Here is a 24,724-nt window from a genome sequence, read left to right on the forward strand (position 1 = left end):
AGCATACAATAGTAACATAAAACTGAATAATACATATTTCAGTTATTCTAAATTAATTTGCTTTTGATGTACTCCAGAGAAATTTGCATTTAAATTGTCAACTCATTTAACGAGTAGCTGAGTTTAACCTAACTTCAAACATTTCAAAAACACTATTTACTTCAATTTTATGAAAGATGACAGAACCACAAAACACAGCAACAGAAGGGCAATCAGATTAGAGGAGGGGACAATACAAGCCTCGATACTAGATCTAATTTCCTATTATGCAGGATGGGGCTACTGAAGACTTAGGGAACAGAAAGCATTGCTTTCCTGCAACTTTTTCATACTTTGACATATTCTGTAGCCCTTCCTTCACAACATGCTCTGTACGGTCAGACGAAGACAGCGCCTCGCCCATGGCTACCCAAAAAGCGCTCCGAAGATCTGCCAGGAAAGCGCTTTCGCTTCGGCAAACGCAAAGGATCTATCCGTTGCACCACCCCAGCTTGCATATACATAAGATGGGCGAGGCGGTATCCTTGACAGCGCCCACTTCTCTTGATGGAAGCAAGCTTCAGTGTGACGCAGAAATCTTCCTCGGCCACGCCAGGAGCTCTGCGTTAACTCCGAAGCTTGCGCAAGCCCTGCGTCGCTAGAGAGCGAAGGAGCGGAAGACTTCTCATCGCTGGGTGGGCATCTCCGGTCGGGAGCCTCGGCGACCACCGACGGCTGAGGCACGAAGCTGCTCGGAGGGGTCCAGGGATACAGCAGCCCGAGGGGGAAGCCCGAGCACCTCTTCCGTGTGGCAGCCTCGCCCTCGCCGCGGAGAGACCCCCAGCCCGCCGATCCAGAGCGCGGCGCGGCGCGGCGCGTAACGGCTGCGCTCCGGCTCCTGGGGACTCTGTCCTCCCTCCCTCCATCCCCTCCCGCGGCGCAAGCGAAAGCGAAAGCCGGGTGTGGCCCCGCCCCGCTTGCTGCGGCTGGAAGAAGCGGCAGAAGCTGTCAGGCTGCGGGTTGGGCGGCTCCGGGTCCCCGCTCCGGCTCGCCTTCGCCCCCGCCGCCCCGTCCTTCGGCGTGCGAGGAGGAGAAATCGGCGCAGCGGAGAGCGGCCCCCAGCCCGAGGCGAGACATGTGGGCGCTGCGCGTGTGCTGGGTGCTGCTGGGCACCGTGGGCGCCGGTGAGTTCCTTGCTCCCTCCCCCCCCCCCCTTCGCCCTGGGCGAGGGCTCAGCGCTGCCCTCCTTCCGCTCGCCCCTCTCCGCTCCGCCCGCCCGCCCTTCCTTCCGCGTAACGCCTCCCCGGCCCCTGTCCGAGCGCGGGCGCGCTGGCGGACTGGCCGGTGCGGAGGAGCTGCGCCACCCGCAGCCGTTGGGCGTCGGAGGCCCCGCGTGGCTCGGGGCTCTGGCAACCGGCCGCGGCAGTGCTGTCGGGACGAGGGCGAGGCGGGGGCGACGGCCGCGCTGTCGTCGCGCGCCGGGGCTGCTGCTCGTCCCACCGAAGTGCGCAATGGCAGCAGGGCTGCCTCGGCTCGCCCGGCGCCGCGTCCCCTCCCCATCCCTCCGAGCAAGCCCATTTATTTAGGCGAGCGGCAGGGGTGATGCGCTCTGGGATTGGCTCCCTCTCCAAGCGCCTGATGCTTTCCATAAGCTTCGCTTCAGGATTCCCGCTGCTCGGAATGCGCCGTGGCAGAAGCGACAGCAGGCTCGTGCTGGGGATTGGGAGGTGAGAATTTGGCTCGGGCAGCCTGGCGTTTGCCGTGCCTCCGAACAGACGGGAGGCATTTAGGTAGACGGCTTTCTCTCTCGCTCTCGCCCTCGCCCACATGCGCCTGCTTGTTCGTGTGAGGCAGTGTCGAAACTGCTGGGAGGGCCAGGCTCCGGCTGGTGTGTCACACGCTTGCGCTTTCACGGCTGATCAGGGCTGGGGACGGCTGCTGCCCTTGGAAGAACGCGCCTAAACTGCTCTGGCAGCGTGTAAACTGTGCCCCCTCGACTGGTCTGGCGCTGGTGTTTTCATAAAACTTTGCGGAACCTTTTCCCAGCAACTTCCCCACCGCCCGTGTTGCATTCAACCAAGCTGGGGAACAGTATCCTTCTGGTGGTAAAAAGAGCACGTGCTCCTTTTTCCGGGCATGCTTCCACCGGAATGCAAGGTGGAAGCCAGTAGAAACAGGCTAGGATGGGCTTGCAACATCGTAGATGATTAACCAGGCCCGTCAGTCACGTGTGGGGAAGTAGGCTTGGAGTCCTCGCAAACCCTCCTCACCTTTCAGTAAAGATCACGTGTGTCCTGTGAAATGAACAGTGAACTGAACACCTTTCCTTTGGTGACCCTTCATGAGATCAGTTTGGCTGGCATGCAGACCTTCAAATTACAGTTATACAAGTATCACAAATGCTCAAGTGACACAACATGCGCCACTGCCAACTTTGTAAAAACAGGTCTAATAAATGATCTCTCTCACCTTCCACTTCTGAGAGAAGAACTCAAGCTTCCTATTTGTGTGTGGGGATGGGGATTTGTGTCCTTAAATTTTCACAGTTTATGTGTTTTGCTTTGGAACAGCTGCACTGGGATTGGCCCAGGAGCAGTTATGAGAATTGGAGGCAAAGGACGGAGGGAAACAGAAATGTTTGGAGGTGTGCTAGTTTAATGCCTTACTTGAATTTGGAAGGAGAATTACTATTATGTAATAAAAGAATAAACAGTTATTTATCCAGTGGCTGGCCATGATTGTGTGAGCTCTAGCAGGTTATTTAAATAGCATCAGCACTGTTGCCCTGGTATTCTTGGAGGCGCAGGGTAAAGCAGGGGGCCAGCAACATTCAGCCCCTGCCTTTTCCCTCCCCTACGGTTGCCACCACCATTGTACTGCTAACATTTCTTCAGTGGCAAAACAATTAAAAACTCAGCCATTTGCTGCTGATTTTCAGTGGCAAACTGCTACTGAAGGCAAAATTAACCTAATTTAGTTTGTTTTTGAGAAATGTTGGCCATTGTAGCTTCTGTAGTAGCTTCCTGTTAAAAATTAGTGGCAGATTGCTGCTTGTTTTGCTGCCTCCACCACTAAATGAAGCAGCAGCTGGAGTGCAACCCATGGAGGGACAAGCCCCAGATCCCCTGAAGTTTCACTTTTCTGCGGCAGAAGGACAGTGAACTGGAAATACCATGGCTGGTCCTTTCACTTCCATATGGTGAAGGGTCATAGCATCTATGTTTTTTAAAGTAAACCTTTGAAAATACGTTGAGAAAGAATAGCTACATTTTGTAGGTCAAAGGGATCACACGGGAGACCAAATATAAGATGAAGTGAGCCATATTGACTGCATAAAGGAAACCACAGCCTTCAATTTAGAGCACCTAAGCAGGGATGTCATGAATAGGCCATTTTGGAGGACTTTTATTGATGGGGTCACCACAAGTCAGAGTTGACTTGGTAGCATATAACAACAGGGATCACACTCTTCCAATTCAAACGCCTAAACATTAATCTTTAAATTAAAACAATGGAGACACAAGCCATTCCTTCTCTCCAGAGAGTAGAACACTCCCAGCGTCACATCATCCTCACCAATTATTTATCTGCTATTATTTATTTGTCTATTAACCCGTTCTCCACAAAAATCCTGATAAACTTTAAGTCTGCAATCATATACACATTTTCCTGGGAATTAGACTCATTGAACTCAGTGGGACTTGCTTTTGAGAATACCGTTATAGGGTTATGATCTTAGAATATGATCCTATTAAATTTTAGACAGAATAGAAAATCCTACAAATCCTGGCATTCCCCAGTCAACATGGCTTACTGGGGAGAGCTGGGAACTGTAGAACTTTTTCTCTCTCTAAACATGCACAGGACTGTGCTCTAAGGATAACTCAGCTCTTTACCACTTTACAGCAATGTGGTTAAGCATGAAGGTGGTGGCTCTAAACCATGGTTTAGAATGGGGTAGGGAAGTTGCTGACATTGTCAGAATCCCCTCAGTACACCTTTAAGAAGTGTAGGCAAGGAAGAGCAAGGAACCATGACCTGATGTTTGGGATCAGGTAGATAACAGGGCATTTGATGTTCTAGTACTCACTTGGTTACATAGGATACTTAGATTGAGGGCTGAAGGGAAAAATGCCCATTTGGGATCCACTCCCCTGCAAATTAAGATAGAAACATGTGCTGTAACTCCTATGCTGGGAGTTGTGGGGTTTCTTTTCTCTCTAAACATGCATAAGACTGCACTTTTAGGGAATTAAGTTTTCTTGTATCTGTTGGTGTTCCTAGGTGAGTTGCATCTAAAGTTGGTTTCATTTATAGTGCTCCTGTTTCAATGAATGGAACTTAAGCTAGACTAACATTAGAAACCACCTTGAGTGCAGATTTACATGCTGTTTTCCTACTGGTCAAAATATGTATGGTTTAGCAGCTTCCAGATGAATGGCAGTTGTGGGACGCTTAAATATGTGACCTTCTTAAATCTGATCCAAGGTTCCTACTATTGGAACAGTAAAGACAAAATAGGATTATTTCCAAAATACTTCTCAGGAATTTAAAAAAAATGTGAAACTATGGGTACCTGTGATGGTAGCAGAAGTTTGCTTCACAGCAGCTTAAGGCCATGATAAGCCATGATAAGGTGGGTACTATTCCTAGGAAGCCCAAGATATTCAAAGAAATAAACTGTTAATACTATGAAATTTAAACGTCAATATGGAAGTGCTTTGTAGAGCATGCATTGGTTGAGTCTTGTAAAGTCTCTTTTGAGACTTAGAAGTTAAATGCTTCTGGTTGTTTTGGTCCTGCTTTCCCATTGACATGTTCATGATAGCTAACAGTTACTTTAGCACGAAGCAATTACAACAAATAACTAAAGGCAGATTTTCCTAAAGAAAGACTAACAAATACTCCATTAGAAAAACAGTTAGTCGGATTTGATGCTTCCTATATTGCTGTCAATAGGTGTTGTTTCAAGACTGAAGCAGTCATGGGATAAAAAATACACTTGAAATTTCCATTTCTTCAGCAATAAGAAATATATCTATGTATATGCTGAATAGTGGGGTAAAAATGTAAATGAATAAGTGGATCACAATACATTAGGATGGCCCTTAGGACTTGCACAGGAGCAGGCCACATACAAGGATACATTTTACCTGTTAAAATATCAACAGTTTACAATGCAAGCACAAAATTCTTAAAACAAAAATAATTAGCAACTTTGTTCTCCTTCTTTCAGGTTCTGCCCAGTTGATGTTCCAGAATGTTACTTCTGTAAAAATGGACTCTTGCAATCAAACTGTTCTCATACCTTGTAAGATAATTAATCTAAAGCTGAATGATACTAAACAGATGTTTTTGAAGTGGAAGGTACAAGGGAACTTTTTTTTTTCTTATGATGGTTCTGAAGAAACTTTTTTCAGAAACAGTAGTTTTCAGTCTGCAAATGTGAGCCTGCCAGAGCTTCGTTATGGCAATGCTTCTGTTTCACTATCAAAATTGGAAGCAGTTCCAGGAAACTACACTTGTGAAGTAGCGGAATCTAATAGAGAAGGAAAAATTATAGTTGAACTTGTATACAACTCAGGTAAGCTTGTTTGTCATCTTCTCTATTACATTTTGAGTCTGATGCTTCAGTATTTTAACTCCAGACATGATGTGGATTCTTGCTCCCTTTCTCATAATCCTGCAACCCAAGGGGTCATCCAATAGAGTTGAATGGTAGGAGAGTCAGGAGAGTTGAAAGGAAGTGTTACTTTTCACAAGACTGTGGAAGTGACTGCCACAGAATGTAGCGATGGTCACCATCTGAGATTAATTTAAAAGCAGATTAGACACATTCATGGAAAATGAAGCTACCAGCAACTTCTAGTCATGAAGGTTTGTGGACTTCCCAGAGCAGCTGGATTGCCATTGTGTGAAAAAAAATGCTGGACTAGGTAGATATTTTATTTCTTTTTCGTTATGGCTCTTACTATGTTTCTTGACTGCTATTGGTCTTGATGATGGAAGCTGAAGTGGTATAGAAAGAATTGCATAGCTGCTATATAAGTGATGGTACATAAGAATAGAAAGAGCTCAGTTATGTAGGAGCTTCAGATACATCCAAACCAAAGGACATGTGAAAGAGAAAGGTAGCCAGCTACTTAAAAGTGGATGGCAGAGAGATAACAGATGATAATTCAGTGGAGGTGCTCAATTTCTAGTTTGCCTCTAGTTTGTCTTCTCTTGCCAGAAAATCTAGAACAAAGAGGAAGTACAAGCTGAAAGTGAGAGATGGCAGCCCAAGATTGACAGACAAATGGTCAAGGACTCCCTAGGTGGAATAAAGATGTTCAAATCTCCAGGGGCCAATGAACTCCATCCCTGAGTCATAAAAGAACTAGTGGAGGAACACTCAGAACCACTGTCTACTATCTTCAATAAATCTTGGAAAACAAGAGAAGTGTCAGACGACTGGAGAAGGGCTAATGTTTCCCTCACAAAAGGGAAAAAAGACAAATCTGTGAACTACAGACCAGCTAGTCTGACATCGATTCCTGGAAACGGTCCGGAGCAAATTAATTAAAAAATCAGTCTGCAAGTACCTCAAAGAAATTAAAAGCCAACAGGGATTTATCAAAAATAAATCCTGTCAGACTAATCTAATTTTTTGACTGGGTAACCTCCCAAATGGACAGAAGGAACACCGTGAACATAATTTACCTTGAATTTAGCAAATCTTTTGATGTAGTGCCCCACAATATTCTGATAAGCAAATTTACAAAAAGTGAACTAGATCGAAAAACTATTTGTTGGATACAAAATTGGCTGCTAAATTGGACACACAAAGTGCTCATCAATGGCACCTTCTCACACTGGAGGGAGGTTAACTAGTGGGGTGCCACAGGGTTCAGTCCTAGGTCCAGTGCTCTTCAGCAACTTTATTAATGATCTAGATGAGGACATACAAGGAAAGAAAAGCAAATTTGGAGAACATATAATACTGGGTGCCATAGGAGACACCCTAGAAGAACCAGGGCAACCTTGATAAACTTGAATACTGGGCTGAAAGCAACAGAATGAGGTTCAATAGGGGACAAGTACGAAGTCCTTTACCTAGGAAAAAGAAACCAAATGCATCAATATATAATGGTAAATACATGGTTCAACAGAACTGAAAAAAAAAAGGCCTTGGAATGATTGTGGACAACAGGCTATACACAATGTAATGTGGCTGCAAAAAGGGCAAATGTTATTTTGGGATGCTTTAACAGAAGTATCACTTTCAAATCATGAGAAGTAGTAGTTCTCCTATACTCCTCACCAGTCAAACCATCTGGAATACTGGGCACCAAGATTTAAGAAAGATGCAGAGAATTAGAAAGGATCTAGAGAGGGCAACAAAAATGATCCAAGGTTTGGAAAAACTGCCCTATGAGGAGAAACTGCTTGAACTGGGTATATTCAGCCTTGAGAAGAGAGGAGTGATGGGGGGTATGATACCCCTCTAGAAGTGCCTCAAAGGCTGTCACAAAGAGGAAGGTCAAGATCTCTTCTTGCTGATACCAGAGTGCAGGACACGGAATAATCAACTCAAGTTGAGACAATGTAGATTCAGGCTAGATATCAAGTTAAAAGTTTCTGCACTGTCAAAGCAACACAACAGTGGGGCCAGTTGCCTAGAGAAGTCATGGGCTCTCTCACACTAGAAACATTCAAAAAGAAACTGGAAAGCCCACTGAGTAGAATGGTGTAACATGGTGTCCTGCAACAGCTGGAGTTGGACTCAATGGCTTTCCTGGCCCCTTCCAACTCTATTCGTCTACAATTCTTTGAGCTGAGCAGGCCTACTCTGGTGTTTCTAAGGCATGGATATTTTGGTATGTTTTCGAATGTGTGATTGCATAAGGCTTGGGAAATAATTCCCCAAGCCATTAGATTTTAGTTTTGAGAAGGCTCAAGACAGACATTTAAAAATTAAGGATTGACTTGGTGAGAGGGTTTTTTCTTAAAGCCATGCAATGTGTGGTCAGTACATTTAACTGGTAAGGAAAGTTGAGATACATAATGTTCAGTTATCCTGTGCCACCTCATGTTGTGATTGAGTATTAAAAACTGATCAGATAAATTACCGGATAATCAGTCTTCTCCATTGGTATTAGTGACCACTGGAAACAAACACCTTGGTTCAGAAACTTACTTACTCTTTATATAATTGCCAGTTTGTTTCTAGCCAATGTTTCTACTTTTAATTAACTTTTTGCTTCTATTGTTACTGCATGGTTCTGTCATACTGATAAAGAGCTTTATTATTAAGGGTTTTCTTGCTTTTGTCATAGAGATCTTACCAGATATAGGTAAACTAGTAATTCCGACTCATTATGTTTGTGTGTGTCAAAGCGTGCACTTGATGTGTTTCCATAAATCTAAGGCTGGCTCTTCTGGGTGTGGGATTTCTCTTTCAGTGCAGTGATTGACTGCTGTCTCCTACATCTGTGGCCGCTTTTATTGGCTGCTGTATTTGCTTTAGGAGAAAACTTGCATTAATGCAACCATGTTAGCTGACCTCTCAGTATAAATAGCTCTGTGTGTGTTTTTGAGAGAGAGAGAGAGAGAGAGACAGCACGGGAGTGCGGAGATCGGAACCATGGCTGGAGCAAAGGATTTAATTCTCTCAAGCCATGACCACAATTACTATTTGCATGAAGAGCATAATATCTGTTTGGGCCCCAAGTTGGCTTTCTTTTCATATGAATAATGCTCTTATGATTTAAAAATTGGCAACATTTTAAAAATGCATTGCAACTCTATGTAAGTCAATGGAGTACAAGGCTTCTGCATGCAACTAAGTGCTCAGTTTAAGCTGAGAGGAAGCCTGAGGGGATAATTTACATAGATTAACCCTTTCTGTGACATGTGGAATATTTTGTACAGGGGTTGTGTGGATGTAAAGCCAAGCCGGCCCCAATCTATCCCATACCTTGCAATATTAAGTAGAATACAAGGCAGGTTGTTTTAAGCACAAACAACTGCATTGTTTTCTTGGTTACAGTTCCCCTCCCTCTTCTGCTTACAATATGGTGATTGTCTCCGATATATACATAACCTTTACAAATGTTTCATATTGTACAGAATAGTTACATTGTGGTCAACTGGAAGGAGGAGGAATTTGGTAACTTAAGCCCCAAGCAATTTACAATAGATATCCCAGACTGAGAGTTAAGGTTGGGATGGTGGAGAGAGGCTCACTGTGCCTGGGTCAGACCACATGATAAGCCACACTCAGCGACTAGGGGGCTGCGTGTGGATTGTTGCTGAGATGTGGCTTACTGTGTTATCTAAACCCAGTTACGTTAGCAAGTGTCAGGAAGTCCCAGATTAGCAGCCCATAAGAATGTACACACAGAGCCACACAGAACCACAGAAGTTTGTGTTACGAACTTCAGCAGTTTTATTGGTGACAACACCAGGAAACCCCTCTGCAAAAACAAACCTTCATGAACAGCATTGCCAGGTGGAGATACGCACCTGGCAACTGCAAAATTCCAGAACTTATACAGAGTGTTTTATAGGTTTTGAGTCACTTACACAGGAGCAGCGTAGGTGAGCAAATGGGTAGATAGTGTATTCATAATCAAAACAATGTGAGAAATTTGCAAAGGGGACATAACGTAATGTCACGCCAATATTTAGTAGTGATTATAGGATATTGGCATGACAATCAGACACATGGATCATTACAGGTCTTGGGTGTAAGCTTGAACATGTAAGCAACTCTGATTACAATATGAGAAGAAAAAGCAGTCAGAGCAGCTTTGCAGCTGCTAGCAGAAGAATGGACATCCAGTAGCTTTCCTTGGAGACCGCATTCCACAGAGGATTAACTTTGCAACTGACTGTAGCAGCTGCCTCAGGAAAGTATCAGGAAGAAAAATAAATTAAGTAGATGTCTTCTCCTCACTCTTAAAAAAGCTTATCAATTTATTTATAAAAATAAGTTGAGGTCACCAGCCTTGAACCTGAACTCCTTAATATTATGTATTGCACAAGAAAGTGGACAAAAAGATGGAATGTGTCCTTTCTTCCTGGTTTCTACATGTTGCCACCTTGTCTGTAGCCAAAGATTTGGAAGGTCACAATCAATCTCTAAATATAAAATAGTTCTGGGGGAGGATAAAGCAGCAGAAATTTGCAAATTTGCAAAACCCGACTCAGAAGCATCATGGAATGATCAGGGATTAACGATATAACATTTACAGAAATTTTGAAGCCATGGAAAAATGTTCTCCAGAAAAAATAGAAATATTTGGAAAAATTAAAAAGTTATACTGCATTGATATCACACCTTTTTTTCCTTTTGCAAGGAACCCAAGGGAGTGGGGTTACAAGTTTCTTTCCCTCTCCATTCAGTCCTTAAAACAACAGCCCTGTGAGGTAGGTTCAGCTGAGAAGCAGTGACTTTCCTAAAGACACCAGTGGGCCCAGCCTGATACTCTCATCTGTGTATTACACTGGCTGTCAGTGACCTATGAAATATTAGCACTCTTGTGAGATTGAAAATTACTTTGTTACATTAAAAGCATTATATACACATGCATGCATGCATGCATGCATGCATACGTACATATATATATAATGTGCAACTTTATTTGGCATGAAATTATCTTTTTGACATATGAAATGTACAGTACAGACAGTAATTATAAACTCCCCCCCCCTTTCCTGAATTGTAAAGAACAACTTTGATTTCACTAGTTTATAAAGTGCAGGCAAAGCAAAACAAAATTAAACAAAAGAAGAAACCATCAATATTAGTATTCTAAATAAAGTTGTGTCTCCTTGAGGTCTCTCCTCCACAGTATTGTCTGGACAAAATGAGGGAAAGCTCTGCCATAATACGACTGCCAAAAGCCTAACACTGTAAGAGCAGGTTTAGAACTAAGTGGGATTCTGTTCTGATCAGCAAACCATGTTGCAAATTTTGTTCCCCATGTACACCTTAGTTATGCTAATGAATGCCCCTCCTGAAATCTCTTCCTTTTGTGCCTTTTGCCTTAATCCAGTCAAGCCTTTTGCCTTACTCTCCTGTGCCTCGAGCAAACTGCCTATATGATCCCCAACCCTCCTCCAAACTGTGTACCTAATTGTGTACCTAGTACGTCCTAAACACATCCTGTATAGACTCCCTCTTTGCAGAACCTGGGAAAGGGGGGCTACCTACATGTTGTGTGTATTTCTAGTATGTCTGGATAACCTTTACATGTTTTTTTGATTGCACACCCCCAACATACCTGCATTTACTGTTCTTGACATTTCCTGAGCAGATAAAAAGCCCTCATTCCCATAAAAAGAACTGAGGGGGAAAAAGAGGGCAGGAGGAGAGTTGAACCAAGTGACTGTACGTGAAATTAAATCAATCCCATCCGCTGAGCTATTACTATCAATTTCAGTTACTACTTCTGTTTTTTTATATCATGGACTTTTAAAAACAGAAGCTGTCCTTGCAAGAATTGCAATGATCTGATACTGTTACATAAGCATCACCTCATTTTTAGAAAAAAATGTTGAGGAGAAAGTATGTATACACTTTGTCTGAAACATTTTATTCATTGTTCAAAAAAATTACTCCATAATCCAAAGTTTTTCAGTTGTCTAGGAAAAATACAAAACACGGCTTTGGAAAAGCTCTGCTATATGTTTTTCTGAATTTTTCATCCCCACCCACTGCCCCTCTCCCAGACCTTCACATCTCTGCTGTGGATCCTTATGCAGGATCCTTAGTGCAAGAATGGAATTTTCTCCCTTGAAGAGGGAAGAAATCTTGCACAGGGTCCCTCTGCCCAAAAGTCTCCAAAATCAGGCCTTAAAAGAATGTCCTGCTGTGTTGATAAGCTTGGAAGACTTTCCTCTGAGTCCAAAAAATGTGCAATCCTCCCCCAAAATTCCCACTAATAGAATGGGAGAAGCCTGATTTTCTCCCCACTGGGTCCCCCTTCCTGCCCTTAAAATCTGTTCTGGAGCTGCAGGGAAGATAGGAAGTGATGAAAGGCCTGCCTCAGGGGGAACTCTGCTTGCACAGCTTTTGACTTTGCTGAATAGCATGGAAGAAAATTACAATGAACTTCCGTGATTAAGTTTTTGGATGGAAAACAGCTTTTTCTGTTACAGTGTTTTGAAATTCCCAGATGCAGTAAAAGTCATCATTAGATAACTGTTTGTGAGCTATGTTTGTAACAGAAGAGGCAGTTGCTCCTTGCTGGCACTCTTTGATGCTGATGAGCCAGTTAAGTTATTGTAGCATTAATAAAAAGCCTTTTTGGATTGCAACCTTTTTCTTTAATTAGACTGAGTTTTCTTTAAATTCAAGGTTTTTGCTTCCACAGTAGTTCCATTAAAGAGCAGAATTCTATGTTAGTTTAGACAGGAAAAGAGGCTTAGAATTCGCAGCATGCCCCATATGTGGTATGTTGGGAGTTATGGGCCTTTTTCTTTCTAAATTTGCATAGGACCGTGCCCTAAAATGTCCAGCTGGGCAAACATGTTCAGAGAACGGGGCATGTGCAACTGGGCAAACAAATAACTTGTGAACTGAATCCAGGAAGTAGGCAGAATGAGAACAATCTCCTTTTGTAAAAACACAGTGCTGTTTGTGATGGAGAGATCGCTGTAGTCCTGTCTGCTCTGGGTTGGGAGAGTGCAGGTTGCCCTCCCATTTCTAAGTGGAATGGATCCACCACTTAAGAAGGGTCTGTGGAATGTGCACTTATCCAGCACGAGAATGTACCACTGCAGTATCGCTCGTGCAGGTGGGACAGCTGTCCTTGGGCAAGTCTGTAATTGCTGTTGAAGAACCCTCTCAACAAAAGAAGCATACATCTATGGAGGCAAAAGTGTCTATTTTGTAATGCTTCATAAAGGTGGTCACAGCAACCCAGTTAGAAACATGCCAGAGAAAGGGGCATATGAATCAAAAGCTGCTGATCTCTGTCTGAGTCCGTGGAGACCCTCTGCCTCTTGGAATAAAGAGTACTGGGGAAAGTTTCGTGGGTTCAAAGTTGCAAAAATTGCATTGGTTCAAATACAATAAATGGTATGGGTTGCTGGGTAAACTTTCAGTTAAACATTGTACACACAGCTTGACAAATAAACACACCAGCAAAGTTGGATAGAAAGAATCAAGGGCAATGAAATGTGGAATGCCATGATGGATTACAATGTAGGGAGAAAAGATAGCTTGTTGTTCCATAAGGAAAAGACTACAGGGTATGTTGTAATCTGTGCTGAGTTAATGTAGCTATTACATTTCCTGTCCCTGGTTGCCATGCTGGAACTGAGCTGGAATACAATTGACTAAAAACCTTCGTGCTATTAACTTGGCCACTGCAAAAGGCTTTAGGTCAGCACTGCTCTATGACATTTCAGGAGAAATGAAGCAAAGCACAGGTGGAAAGTACTAAACTTCAATAGGAGCAATAAGCTATGGATAGGTTAGGATATTGGAAATGTGTAAAGGAATGAAGTATAGGAGGCAGATTCGACACTTCTAAGTGTCTCTGCTACGCGCGCGCGCACACACACACACGGTGGGGGGGGGGAGAGAGAATGCTTTCCAGCCCTCACTGTTGCAAATTGGAATTGCATCAGAAATGTCTCCAGAAAGTTCAGAAGTGAAAGAGAATACTGATTTCAGGTACCAGAGTAATCAATGCTCTTTATAAATCCTTGCTGCTCCCCAGGACTAGCTGCAGCCCCAGTATATTATGAAAAATAGGGATATTATGCAACTCGTTCCTCCTGCTATGGAGGCTAAAAAAAAAAATAGTGGTGATGGAATTGCTCAAGACAATGTGCAAACAAGGTAACTTTGCCCCTTTTGGTGTTCCATAGTCACAGTGGGTGTCATTTTTTATTTTTCAATTTTTTACAGATTGTAGGGACTGGTGAGGGCCTTGTATGGGATGCATGTTTCCTATCATTGTCCTGAAAGTTGATTGTGCTTCTGCAGACACAATGGCTTCCTCAAGTCTGCTGAAACTTTCCCTTCGCTTGAGGTGCTCCTATGTTGCGTAAGCAAAGCACTCATAGTATGAATACTGGAAGTGGTGAAATCTGCAACAAAATGTTGCAGTATATTTTCATTGGCATATTATATAAAATAAATGCATTTATAGAAATTTATAAATGAATATGGACATAAGGCACTGGTGATTATCCACACTGAATTACAGAAGAAGCAAATATTTGCCCTCTGCATATATCATCTCAAATGTATCAGTATCCTTAAAATGGGTGGTCTCTGTATCTGCAGAGGAAGACTAGCCCAGGTTGAAAACAACATACTGGAGTTCTGTTGGACTGATATGTTTAATAGCATACATATGCACTGAAACTGGTTGATAGGTTTGCTATGATGTAGATTTTATTTATATATGCCTTCACATCTGCACAGATCCTGGAGCAGTGAACAATAAAAAGACTGTAAGATAAAAGGAATACATTACAATATCAAAAACAAAATATTAAGAAGAATACTGGCTGGTCAATCAAAGAAGACATAATAATTTGCTTCCTCTGTAATTTAGTGTGCATAATCAACTGTGATTTATTTGTTCATGCACATGTTTGTAAACCAGTAGGTATGCATTTCTTTCAGATAATATATTGATTAAATGCGAGGTCCCTTGCACCTTCTGTGCTTGTGTTGAGTTGTTACTGTGGTTCCTGCCTTTTCCGTTTTATAACTTATCCTCCCCACCCTAAGAGAAGTGTCCCTGTTGTGGCTGCCAGTCATTTATGAGTCTCTCCAAATTTGCTCTTTCCTTTCTGAATTGCCTTGATGGTTTTGAAACCAACCCTTCATGTGCTGGGCTTTCTAGGACCAGTGAGCCAGCTGAGATCTTACAGGGCCTTGGTGGGAGGCTTTCCCCCATTAGGGGTTTTAACATTTGTCTATCTGGGGGTTCACCAAGGCATGCAAATGCCTCCCTGTCCTTCCGCAGTGTCCCATTTTGTTTCCAGGCCTTATTTATTTACTTATTTATTTATTTATTAAAACATTTTTATGCCGCCCCATTCGCCGAAGCCTCGGGGCGGCTTACAACAAGCTTGTCGCTGTAGGAAGAAACAAATGGGATGTTCAGCAAAATGTTTCAGCCTTCTGTTTCAGTTATCCAGGCCTGGCTTTGTCCAGGATATTCCACTCTTCCACCCCAAGTTCCCATCCTCACAACAGATGCTTGATGACCTGTGACCACTCAGCATTCTCAATGATTTGGACTCTCCCCATGCATAAAGTTTCTTTCTAAAACTATTTTGTGACACGATAAGCCATTGCTCCCATCAAGCCTAATAATAATTTCTCATGTGCGCACACACACACACGTGTGTGTATGGTGTTCTTCTGGCTACAAAAAGATCAGCACCCGAAGAATGAGTTAGTGATATATGTCATAATAGTGATGGCTTTGGTCCTTTGAGGCTTTTAAATTTAAACTATAATTCCGCCTGAATTATAATATGAGGTTTGTACTTTGGCCTCTTAGCTGTGTGGTTGAAAACATATTTGTTTTTCTTTTCAGTTTGTCTTTATTTTATCTTCTGACTTGGAATATTATGGAGTTTTATAAAATGCAAAAATATGGTGGGTTCTTTTAAAAAATAGCAAAATCACCAATTTCATTAGATTTATACTTCACTTTTCTTCATTTTGCAAGGACCTTAAGGAACCCATTCATATTCCTTTCTGAAATAATTACAGTGTATCACTGCAGGTGATGTGACTGTTCTGTGCCAACAAGTTGTCTCTGACTTATGGCAGCCCTGTGGATGGAAGCCCTCCAGAATGTCCTATCCGTTACAGCCCTGCTTGGCTCTTGTAAACTCAAGCCTGCAGCTTCATGGAATCAAGCTATTTCATAGTTAGGCTGCTGCTGCTGTTTCTCGCTTTCAACTTTTCCTAGTGCGATTGTCTTCTCCAGCGGGTCCTGCCTTCTCATTATGTGCCCCAAGTATGACAGTTTCAGTTTCTTCATTTTTTGTTTCTGGGAAAAGTTCTGGCTTGATTTGCCTTAGAACCCACTTGCCCCTCTTTCTGTTGCTCCAGGGTATTCACAAAGCTCTCCTCCCACACCATATTTCAAACACATCATGTATCTTCCTGTCAGCTTTCCTCACAGTCCAGCTTTCACACCCATACATAGTAATTGGGAATACAGTAGTGTGGATGATCATGGCTTTGGGCTTCAGTGAAATGCCCTTACACTTGGGGATACTTTCTACTTCCTTCATTGCTGCCCTTCCAAGTCTCAGTCTTTGAATTTCTTGGTTGCACTCTCCATTTCCATTAATAACTAAGCCAAGGTATGCAAAATACTTCACAGAATCAGTTTCTTATTGGTTGTCCTTAAAAGTTTTGCAGTTCTTTTGTAGGAATGATTTTTATTTTCTTAATATCAGCAGGGGTTTACATTTCCTTCTACTTTCTGCTACTTTCTGCCAGTAATATGGTATCAACTGCATGTTTTAAACTGATCAATCATCTACCAGTTTTCCCTCCTGGTTCCTCTGAACTTAACACAGCTTCCTTGTTGTATGTTATTGGTAGAGATTGAACAGATAGGGAAACAATATAAACCATTGTCCATGATACAAATTACCTAGCAGCGTAATCAAATGTAGAGGCACACCTTTTTTCCTCCCTCTCTTCAGGAGTATTCAAGGCTTTTGCAATCCATACAGCCAAGGGCTTTGCTGTCACCTGTAAAGCACAGACAGGTCTTTTTTTGAAATTTTAGTGTGTTCCAGTGGCCAGTGTATATTTTATTTATTTATTATTTATTTAAAACTTTTATAGACTGTCCATCTACTGGCATCTTAGGATGGTTTTCAACAAACAAGTGAAATAGGAAATAAAATGGCACAGCATCTGATAATACAGCAACATACAAGCACATTAAAACCAGTTAAACATTAAAATAACAGGAAATAAAAAGGGTTTTGCCTGGCGCCAAAAAGAAAAAAAGAAAATCATATCATATTTGTGATATGATCCTGGAATTCAGAATCCAGCTTGAACATCAGGCATTTCTCACTCCATTCTGGGTAAGATTCTTTGTTGAAAACACTTTGAACCTCACTTTGCTTGGGAAATGAGTGCAATGGCCCTATGGTTGCTGCAGTTCTTAGGTTCTCCATTCTTAGGGAATGGAATATATCGAATGTTTCCAATCTACAGGCCATTGTTTTTTTTCCTATAATTAGCTTATTGTCAGGACTTGGACCAATTCCATTTCTGCAGCTTGGAATAATTCTGTTGGTATCCTGTTTACTTCAGATGCTTGATCCTTTCTAAGCACTTTCAGAGCAGCTTTCACATCACTGTCTAATATTGCAGGCTCTTACTCATTGGTTTCCTCTTCAAAAGGGTCTGTTGTCTTTTTATCTCTTCTGTATAGTTCTTCTGTATACTGTTCCAACCTTTATTTTTTCTCTAGTCAGGTAATATATTCCCTGTTTCAACACCCCTAATTTAGGCATGAATTTCTTTTCACACTGTTGTTTGCCCCATGAGCTCCACCCACAACGCAGCTGATTTGTTCTTGCACTTGACACTTTCCTGTGGGCCCTCCCCCCCCACTCTCAGCTGTTGAGCCCCAAAGCCTCCATTGATCCGCTGCTAAAGCAAAACCAGGGCAGAATTAGGGATCCTCTGCTACTGGAAAAAGAGAGCAGATGAGGAAGTGTGAAGAACCATACTGAAGGTGATGAGGAACCACCAGTAGCTTCCTAGACCAGGCAGTGAAGAACACTGGTATAAACACTATCAAATGTTGACCTCAAACGTATTTTCAGTTAAGGGCTGGGAGCCCATTTAAATAGAAGGAGAAGTCTGCATAGTTGAGATGGATGTGGTAGTAGAGTAAATGTGCATTTAATTTCCTACAATAATATTCTAAACACATTCATTTTAATCCCAAAGCAGGCTTGCTTCCAGTTCTTGAAAGAAACCATCCCTAGTCTCAGAAGTGGCTTTTCTTGCTCTCAGATGAAATACTTTAAAATATTATTTTTAAAATAAAGGAAACATGACACCATCTTCTGGTTAGTAAGAAAATAGCAAAGGCACATTTGGCATTCATACAACCATGTTATATCCATTTTGTGCACTCTTATGTATTGATCATTCAGAGTTCTAATGTTGTTACAGTACTTTGTTAATATGATTTTGATACTTTAGTCTGCATCCCTCCTACATTTTTTGTTAAAGCCGCTAACAAATCTGCTTCTAGTCAAGCCTTAAAATAAAGGTTCTGAGCAGTTCTTAGATCAGTTTTTTTCTCCTCAGACCTATGTGCAGCATTAAATATAAAGGCTTGCTTTATAATTGATTGTATTTATGCATTTGTATAAAGTATCCAAATAAATGGAAAGATAAAGTAACGCTCTAGTTTAAAAATAATTATCTGTCTTGTCATAAGAAATTAAGGAGGCCTAGTCTCAAATCCCCATTCAGCCACAAAACTCACCTGGACCAGTCATTCTCTTTTTGACTCACCTGCCTCAAAGGCTTGTTATGCAGATTAAATTTGTGGTGTAAGAGGGAGATTGTGATCCCTTTGAAGGAAAAGTGGCATATAAATATAGCAAATAAATACATTATAAGAATGAGTGAAAACTGTAGTGATTTTTTAGTGTGGACATGTTTTGATGGCAAAAACGATTGCCTGGCTCACTTAATAACTGCAAAATAATTGACTGTGAACATTGAGGTTTGTATATACTAGTATACTTGCATGATGGTAACCCACATACTTATTTAATTTCAAACGTTTTTAGTCTGTACTTCAGTTGAAAAGTCTCCCACTGCAGTTTACATAAGATCAATAACAGACAAGACAGTCCCTGCCTGTAGGCGTGTAATTTAAAGCATACACACAGATAGAAAGAGAGAAAACGGTGGGGGAAAACAAGCCCATTAAATCTTTTGAGGCCATCTGGTAGTGTGTGGCAGTATTCCCACTCCAGCCATCACTTTTGAATAGAAGGTTCTTGAAACCACCCAACAGAAACCGTGATGTGTTCAGACGGGCACCACCTTTGTAGCTCTAGTGTCCAAAGGGACACAGGGAAAAGAGTGACCTAGTTTGCATGTGATGGTGGCAAATCATGGGACTGTGACAGCCTCTTGCAATATGCAACCCCTGATCAGCCTAATCAGAGGTTGTTCCATAATATTCAGATCTGAACACAATGGATTCATTGTGGATTAAACAACCCCAAAATAGCATACAAAACTTTTTGTTTGGTTGGTTGATTGGTTGTTATAGGTTTGTTTTTTTTTGATCACTCTCTATAAGCTGCCCAGATACTTTTTAGTAATTGGGACAGCATACAAAAACCTTAAATAAATAAAATAAAATAAATGCAATTAATGGTTAGCTTAAAATTGGGTTAACATACAATGCATAGTGTCCGAGCCAATCAGAGTCTGCATATTCAAAAAGACAGGGCCGGCAGAGCTCTCTTCAAGTTTCGTCTATCACCATTGATCTTGCTGGCTAGGACTGATGAGAGTTGTAGGCTAAAACACCCATGGGACCATTCTAAGTTGTCTGAATGATGATTGAAGTAGTGTATCACTTGTGCTATCTGGCGAGCCTTCTGCTTCATCTAGTCATTATTTTCTTGAAAGGGTTATCAGCTGCTACTCTTTATCAAATGAACACTAAGTTACAAAGAAAGTTCATAAGATACATACAGCACTGTGAAAACAGCTCATTTCATACAACAAAGCTAAACAGGATAAAACACTTTTACATAAAAAGACAACTTTAACTAATATTGAAAGCTCAGCACAATAAAATGGTTTAGCAGCTTGCCTGAAGCTTAAAAAAAACAAACAAGACCACCATATTTCTCCAGGGAGGGAATTCTACAACTTAAGTGCTGCAAGCAAAAATGGGCTTTCTTGTTTCTCAGTGAAGGGTGAAAACAGTGGACTGCATAGCAGGGTCTGTGATATGTACTGTAGTGAGTGCAGACAGTGGCACAGGAAGAGGTGTTCTGTGTTGTCTCTAGGGGTCCCATGTAAGGCCCTCTAGCCTAGAGGTTGCTGAGTCCAGAGTTTTTCTAGAACTCCCAAAGCATCAGCTGCTACCACCTACTGATGTGTAGAGATGAGCAGGATTCTCTTTATAGCGTGAGCACATGGGCATAAATTTCTTCAGATTTGCACAGACCCAAAGACGGGCATTTGAAAGAATATATACCTTGGGCACAGTCTTGTGCAGGCTTTGACAAAAATGTCCTGCAGGTTTCCTAGTGGCTGGGGAATGCTGGGAGTTATAGGGCTTTTTTTCCTGCATTCACATAGGATTGCTCCCTTATTCATCATAACAGCTGATAACAGTTTAATGATAATGATAATAGCTGTATCCTATACTGCTTCTGTGCTCTAGCTGTTTCTTTTGCACCAGCAGGACTCACTGAAATAGCTTTCTGTAATGTTCTTTCCTAAAGCAACCCTAGAAATGAAAGGAAAACTGTCCCATCCTGGAAAAAAAGTATTTCTGCTTATTTAAAGATTTACTAGCTTACTGTTATGCTAACCAGGGGTCTAGCCAGTGTTCAGTTCCAATGGTTTAGAACCATTGGATGCGGCCCAGTGGTTCTAAAAGTCTAATATCACACCTGATTTCACTAACTTCTGTTTCTCTCTCCCCACCGCCTCATTTACACCTGGCCTCTGATTCCAGTCACTGGCTAACTAAACTAACTGTGGCCCCTAATTCCTCTCACTGTCTTTCTATCCTAACTCATGTCCTGTTTTCTTGACCCATTATTGTCTAAGTTTAGACAACACACTTTGGGGTTGAATGTGGGTTGTTATTGAATACTGAATTATTGTTGAAATGTAGGTTATTATGGTGTCTGAACCTAGTTGTACCAACATGGCTTGTTCAGCATGAACAGCCTATGAAGAGAATCCACAGTTTGTTATTGGGTTGTGACCCATGGGTTCACCATAGTTTCTTATATCAACTGGGTTCAGACAACATGAGAACCCATGTTTCATCAAGAACTCATTATTCAACAACCCATACTCAACCCTTGAGTGTGAATAATGTCTGAATTCAGTAGCAGTGTCACTTTCTAACTGGCTTTCTCCAATCATCACTGACTCCAACTAGCATTTGGCCCTGTCTCTAAATCAATCCTCATCTCCCTCTTCTGTTACACACCTCTTCAAGAATTGTTGTTCCAAACCATTTAGATACTCTAGAAAAGGATTAGCACTTCAAATTACATCCTGAAATGAACAAGAAGCTAGCACAGCTTGAACAAAATGGGTTATACAATTGCACTAAAGGGGGGGATCAGTTATCACTTTGACTGCCATATTTGCACTAGCTGCATAGTTAAAACAGAAGGGGGTTGGGAAGATCTCCAAAATAATCTCTCTAAAATAGAGCATTGGGAGTAAAAGGGCAAATAAGTGTAAATTGCTGCACGTTGAGACAAAATTTCCCATATAGGCTGCTGGGGCCTGAGCTGCTGGTGACTAACCAATAAAGGGATCATGAGGTTGTGCTCAATATATCAGTGAAAACATTGCCTTGGCATCTGGCTGCTATGAAAATTCAAAATCCATGTTGGGAGATTATTAGGAAATAAAACTGCCAATATCACATGCATGTGTATACAAACCTGTGATGGGACCACATTTGGACACAGGTTGCTGCATCATACAAAAGATACAGAACAGAGAAGCCAAATCAAGTGGTTGGAGCAACTCTGCAGTGCTTAAATATTAAGCATTTGGAGCATCTTAGCTTAGGAGGAGAAAAAAAGCAAATGCTTTTTCTGAAGAAAGTGATGGGGGAGAGAAGACAGATAAAAGGATAACTTGTTCACAAAACACGTACTCTGGCTGTGAAATTTGCTGCAAGATGTAGTGGTAGCTACTAGCTTGGATAGCCGGATGGGAATTACTTCTGTCTAAGCTTGTATTGAGGCTGTGAAAGGCAAGTCAGTCATGATGGTTGTATTCTGCCCCCGATATAGGAGGCAGTATTGCTTGGTATACCCTAATGCTGGGGAACATACATAAATGGAAAGGTGCACTGGCACTCATGTCTTCCCATAGCCTTCAGGTTTCCCAGTGAGGGAATGAATGGAGGAGGAGATGGGACTTGTGTCTGATCAAGCATGGCACTTCCACCCCCATCCCCATCCAAGCAATCAAAAGCATTTTTACCATCATCCTCTATGGGTGATTTGCTGGAAGTGGGAAGCTCTTCTCCTTTTCGATGTTAAGTGCCAACAGTTCAATTGAAGCCTGTCACTTTCATACCACTGCTTCTCAAAGGATAAATGGGCTAAAATGGGTTCAAGCATTGTAGCCATTAATGTAGCTCTAATAGTCCTGGTTTATGTTTTGTGTTTCTTAAGCAAACTAATATTTTGTGATTATTGTTATGTGTCTTGCAGCAGAATGGACTCTGCAGCACAGTCTCATCATTGCCAGCATGATAGTGGCTGCTTTTCTATACTGGGCCCAGTTAGGTGCTGTTGGTAAGTACTAAATTCCTCATTCCTTACCAATGCAGGATATTGTCTTATAGTCAAATACTGTGCATATGAATAATATATAAAAGAAAGCATATGTTAAAAAATAATGTTTCGCATACATTAAAAATGAATTCATCCACAATGTGAGTGGTTTATATAACTGCTATGTGACATTTTCCAGATATGGAAATAACACAGGATAAAAGGTGACATTGCAATTAATTTAAAGTGTTACTCTTTACTCTGTGACTTCAGTGAATGGTAATTAATACCTTCTGTAGTGATCTCCAATAAAAAGAAAGCTTGTTCCTTCCTCTGTTTGATTTCTTAGTTTTACAATTAACATTAAGATGGATGATGTCTATTCCCTTTGTACTGACATATTTATTATTATAGAAATGTTGTGGTGCTATGATACTTGTTCTGCTGCATATGTGTTTCTTTATCACTGTACGGTTAATGTGTAAACTTTTTGGTCTTCTGGGCACATATGGCAACTTCCAGGCATCGGCACAAAATCAGTGCACTGCAGACAAAAGCTTTGGTCTGCAGCTACCTGCTACCTTGTTCTCCTACGTTTATGAGCCTACATGTGGCTGAAAAGCCTGCTGGGTATCATTTTTGTATCTCTGGATGCCTTTCAAGTGTATAGGGCCCAATTTGCATACGGATCACTCATTTTTCCTTTTTCTAAAATATGTTTCCATGGTAGCTGGTCATGTAGTGAGAAGAAAGGTGGCTCCCATTAATCAGGTCAGGCGTAACCTGAAGAGAGATTTCCCCATAAAGAAATTAGGCAAAGCAACCCTGCAAGGATGACTGCCATTGCCCTGAACTAGCAGAGCAAGTCACCAAGAGGTGAGGGAAAGGAGACTGAAAGAGGTCATGCCGTTCATAGCAACCAGCAAAAACGCAAACAAAAACCGCTTATTTCTACCCACAGAAACAGAATGGTAGAGGGCAGCAATAGTGGAAATCATCAAGAGCAATTAAGCACCCATCAAACAATTCGCATAATTCTGAGGAACAATGAGACCCTTCCTTCTCTGAGAGGGCCAACATGGAACAATCAGTATAAATAAGCAAGGATTTAGAAAATAGAAGTGGACAAGCAATGCTACATGGAATACTTGCATCCCTTCTGCATGTACAGTGGCCTGCTGTTGAGCGTTTACTATACATGGCAACTGACAGACATATAGTAGTATTGGACTACTTGGAAAACAAGTAGTAGTCTTGGCCTGCTAGGAGTCTTGGACAACTCCCTCTTTTTCCATTGTTGCCTCTTTCTGTCCATAAGGCTGTTAGGAAAAAGCTTCTTTATCTCTTTCAAAAAATAGACTAAGATTGGGATCCAGTAAGAATATTGCTGTCTGAACAACACTGTGTTTGACTTTTGACTGTATGGAGACTGCATTACTTTTTCTTCTGAATAATTTTGCTTTCTACATGCTGTGTGTGTCTGTGTTGAATATGAGGCTGTGGCACATTCCCCTCAGGCAGCACATGTCAAATCCCAGCAAAAGATCCGCAGCCTTTCCAGATACCCAGAGGGCAAGCACCTCTGTTCAGACTGAACAGTCCGCTGGAGAATGCAGAGCAGCACAGGGATGGATCCCTAAGATCATCCCCTGGGACTAGGACGTGGGCAGGGGCAGCTGTAGTCAAGACCAGGGCACAGAAGGAGAGGCTTGCCCCAGGTTTAGAGAACAAGAGGCAAGGGCATGTTCTTGACCAGTCCCAGGTCAAGAGCTGGCAAGACCACAAGGTTCAAGCAAAAGCACAGTCCAGTAGTAGGCCAAGTCCAGATACAGGTAATACCGTCACATTCAGGAGCAAGGGGAAGTCAGGGAGAAGGGGTGCAGGTACCTGGTAGAGCAGGGTCAGGCTGGAGACAGGAACAAGCTGGAGCTGGGCAGGAGGCAGGCAGGAACGAGGAGCAAGGCAGGCTGGAAGCTGAAGCATGAGGTAGCCACCAGAACCGTTCGTGTTGCTGTGGCAAGAAGCAGCAATGCAGTGAAGCCTTCTATGGAGCTCCCCAGGGCTTCCAGCTGCACTGCACCACTGCCACAAAGCTGTTCCCTGCAAGGACCAGCGGGGGCGTTTCTGGTTCTGTAGGCACTTGCTGGGTGAATCAGGCTCTGATCCCGACTCTTGCAGTAAGAGGAGCAATAGCCCATAGAACAAGTACGGGGGA

General features: G+C 42.2%; 1 protein-coding gene across 3 annotated transcripts in view; it reads left to right on the top strand.

Moving 5' to 3' along the window:
- The first annotated feature begins 949 nt into the window (after positions 1 to 949).
- Positions 950 to 24,724, top strand: part of CD47 (CD47 molecule) — a 60,676-nt gene continuing 36,901 nt past the window's right edge. The window contains exons 1-3 of one of the 3 annotated variants that reach the window (XM_044442635.1): positions 950 to 1,163; positions 5,216 to 5,563; positions 22,450 to 22,530. In XM_044442635.1, coding sequence (XP_044298570.1) covers positions 1,115 to 1,163; positions 5,216 to 5,563; positions 22,450 to 22,530 — 478 coding nt within the window. In that variant the 5' untranslated portion in view covers positions 950 to 1,114. Of the gene's footprint in view, positions 1,164 to 5,215; positions 5,564 to 22,446; positions 22,531 to 24,724 lie in introns of all 3 variants that reach the window. The other 2 variants (XM_044442634.1, XM_044442636.1) reach the window with 2 other exon arrangements.

This window comes from Varanus komodoensis, unplaced genomic scaffold (genome assembly GCF_004798865.1).
Source record: "Varanus komodoensis strain SLA01 unplaced genomic scaffold, ASM479886v1 scaffold4, whole genome shotgun sequence".
NCBI lineage: Eukaryota > Metazoa > Chordata > Lepidosauria > Squamata > Varanidae > Varanus > Varanus komodoensis.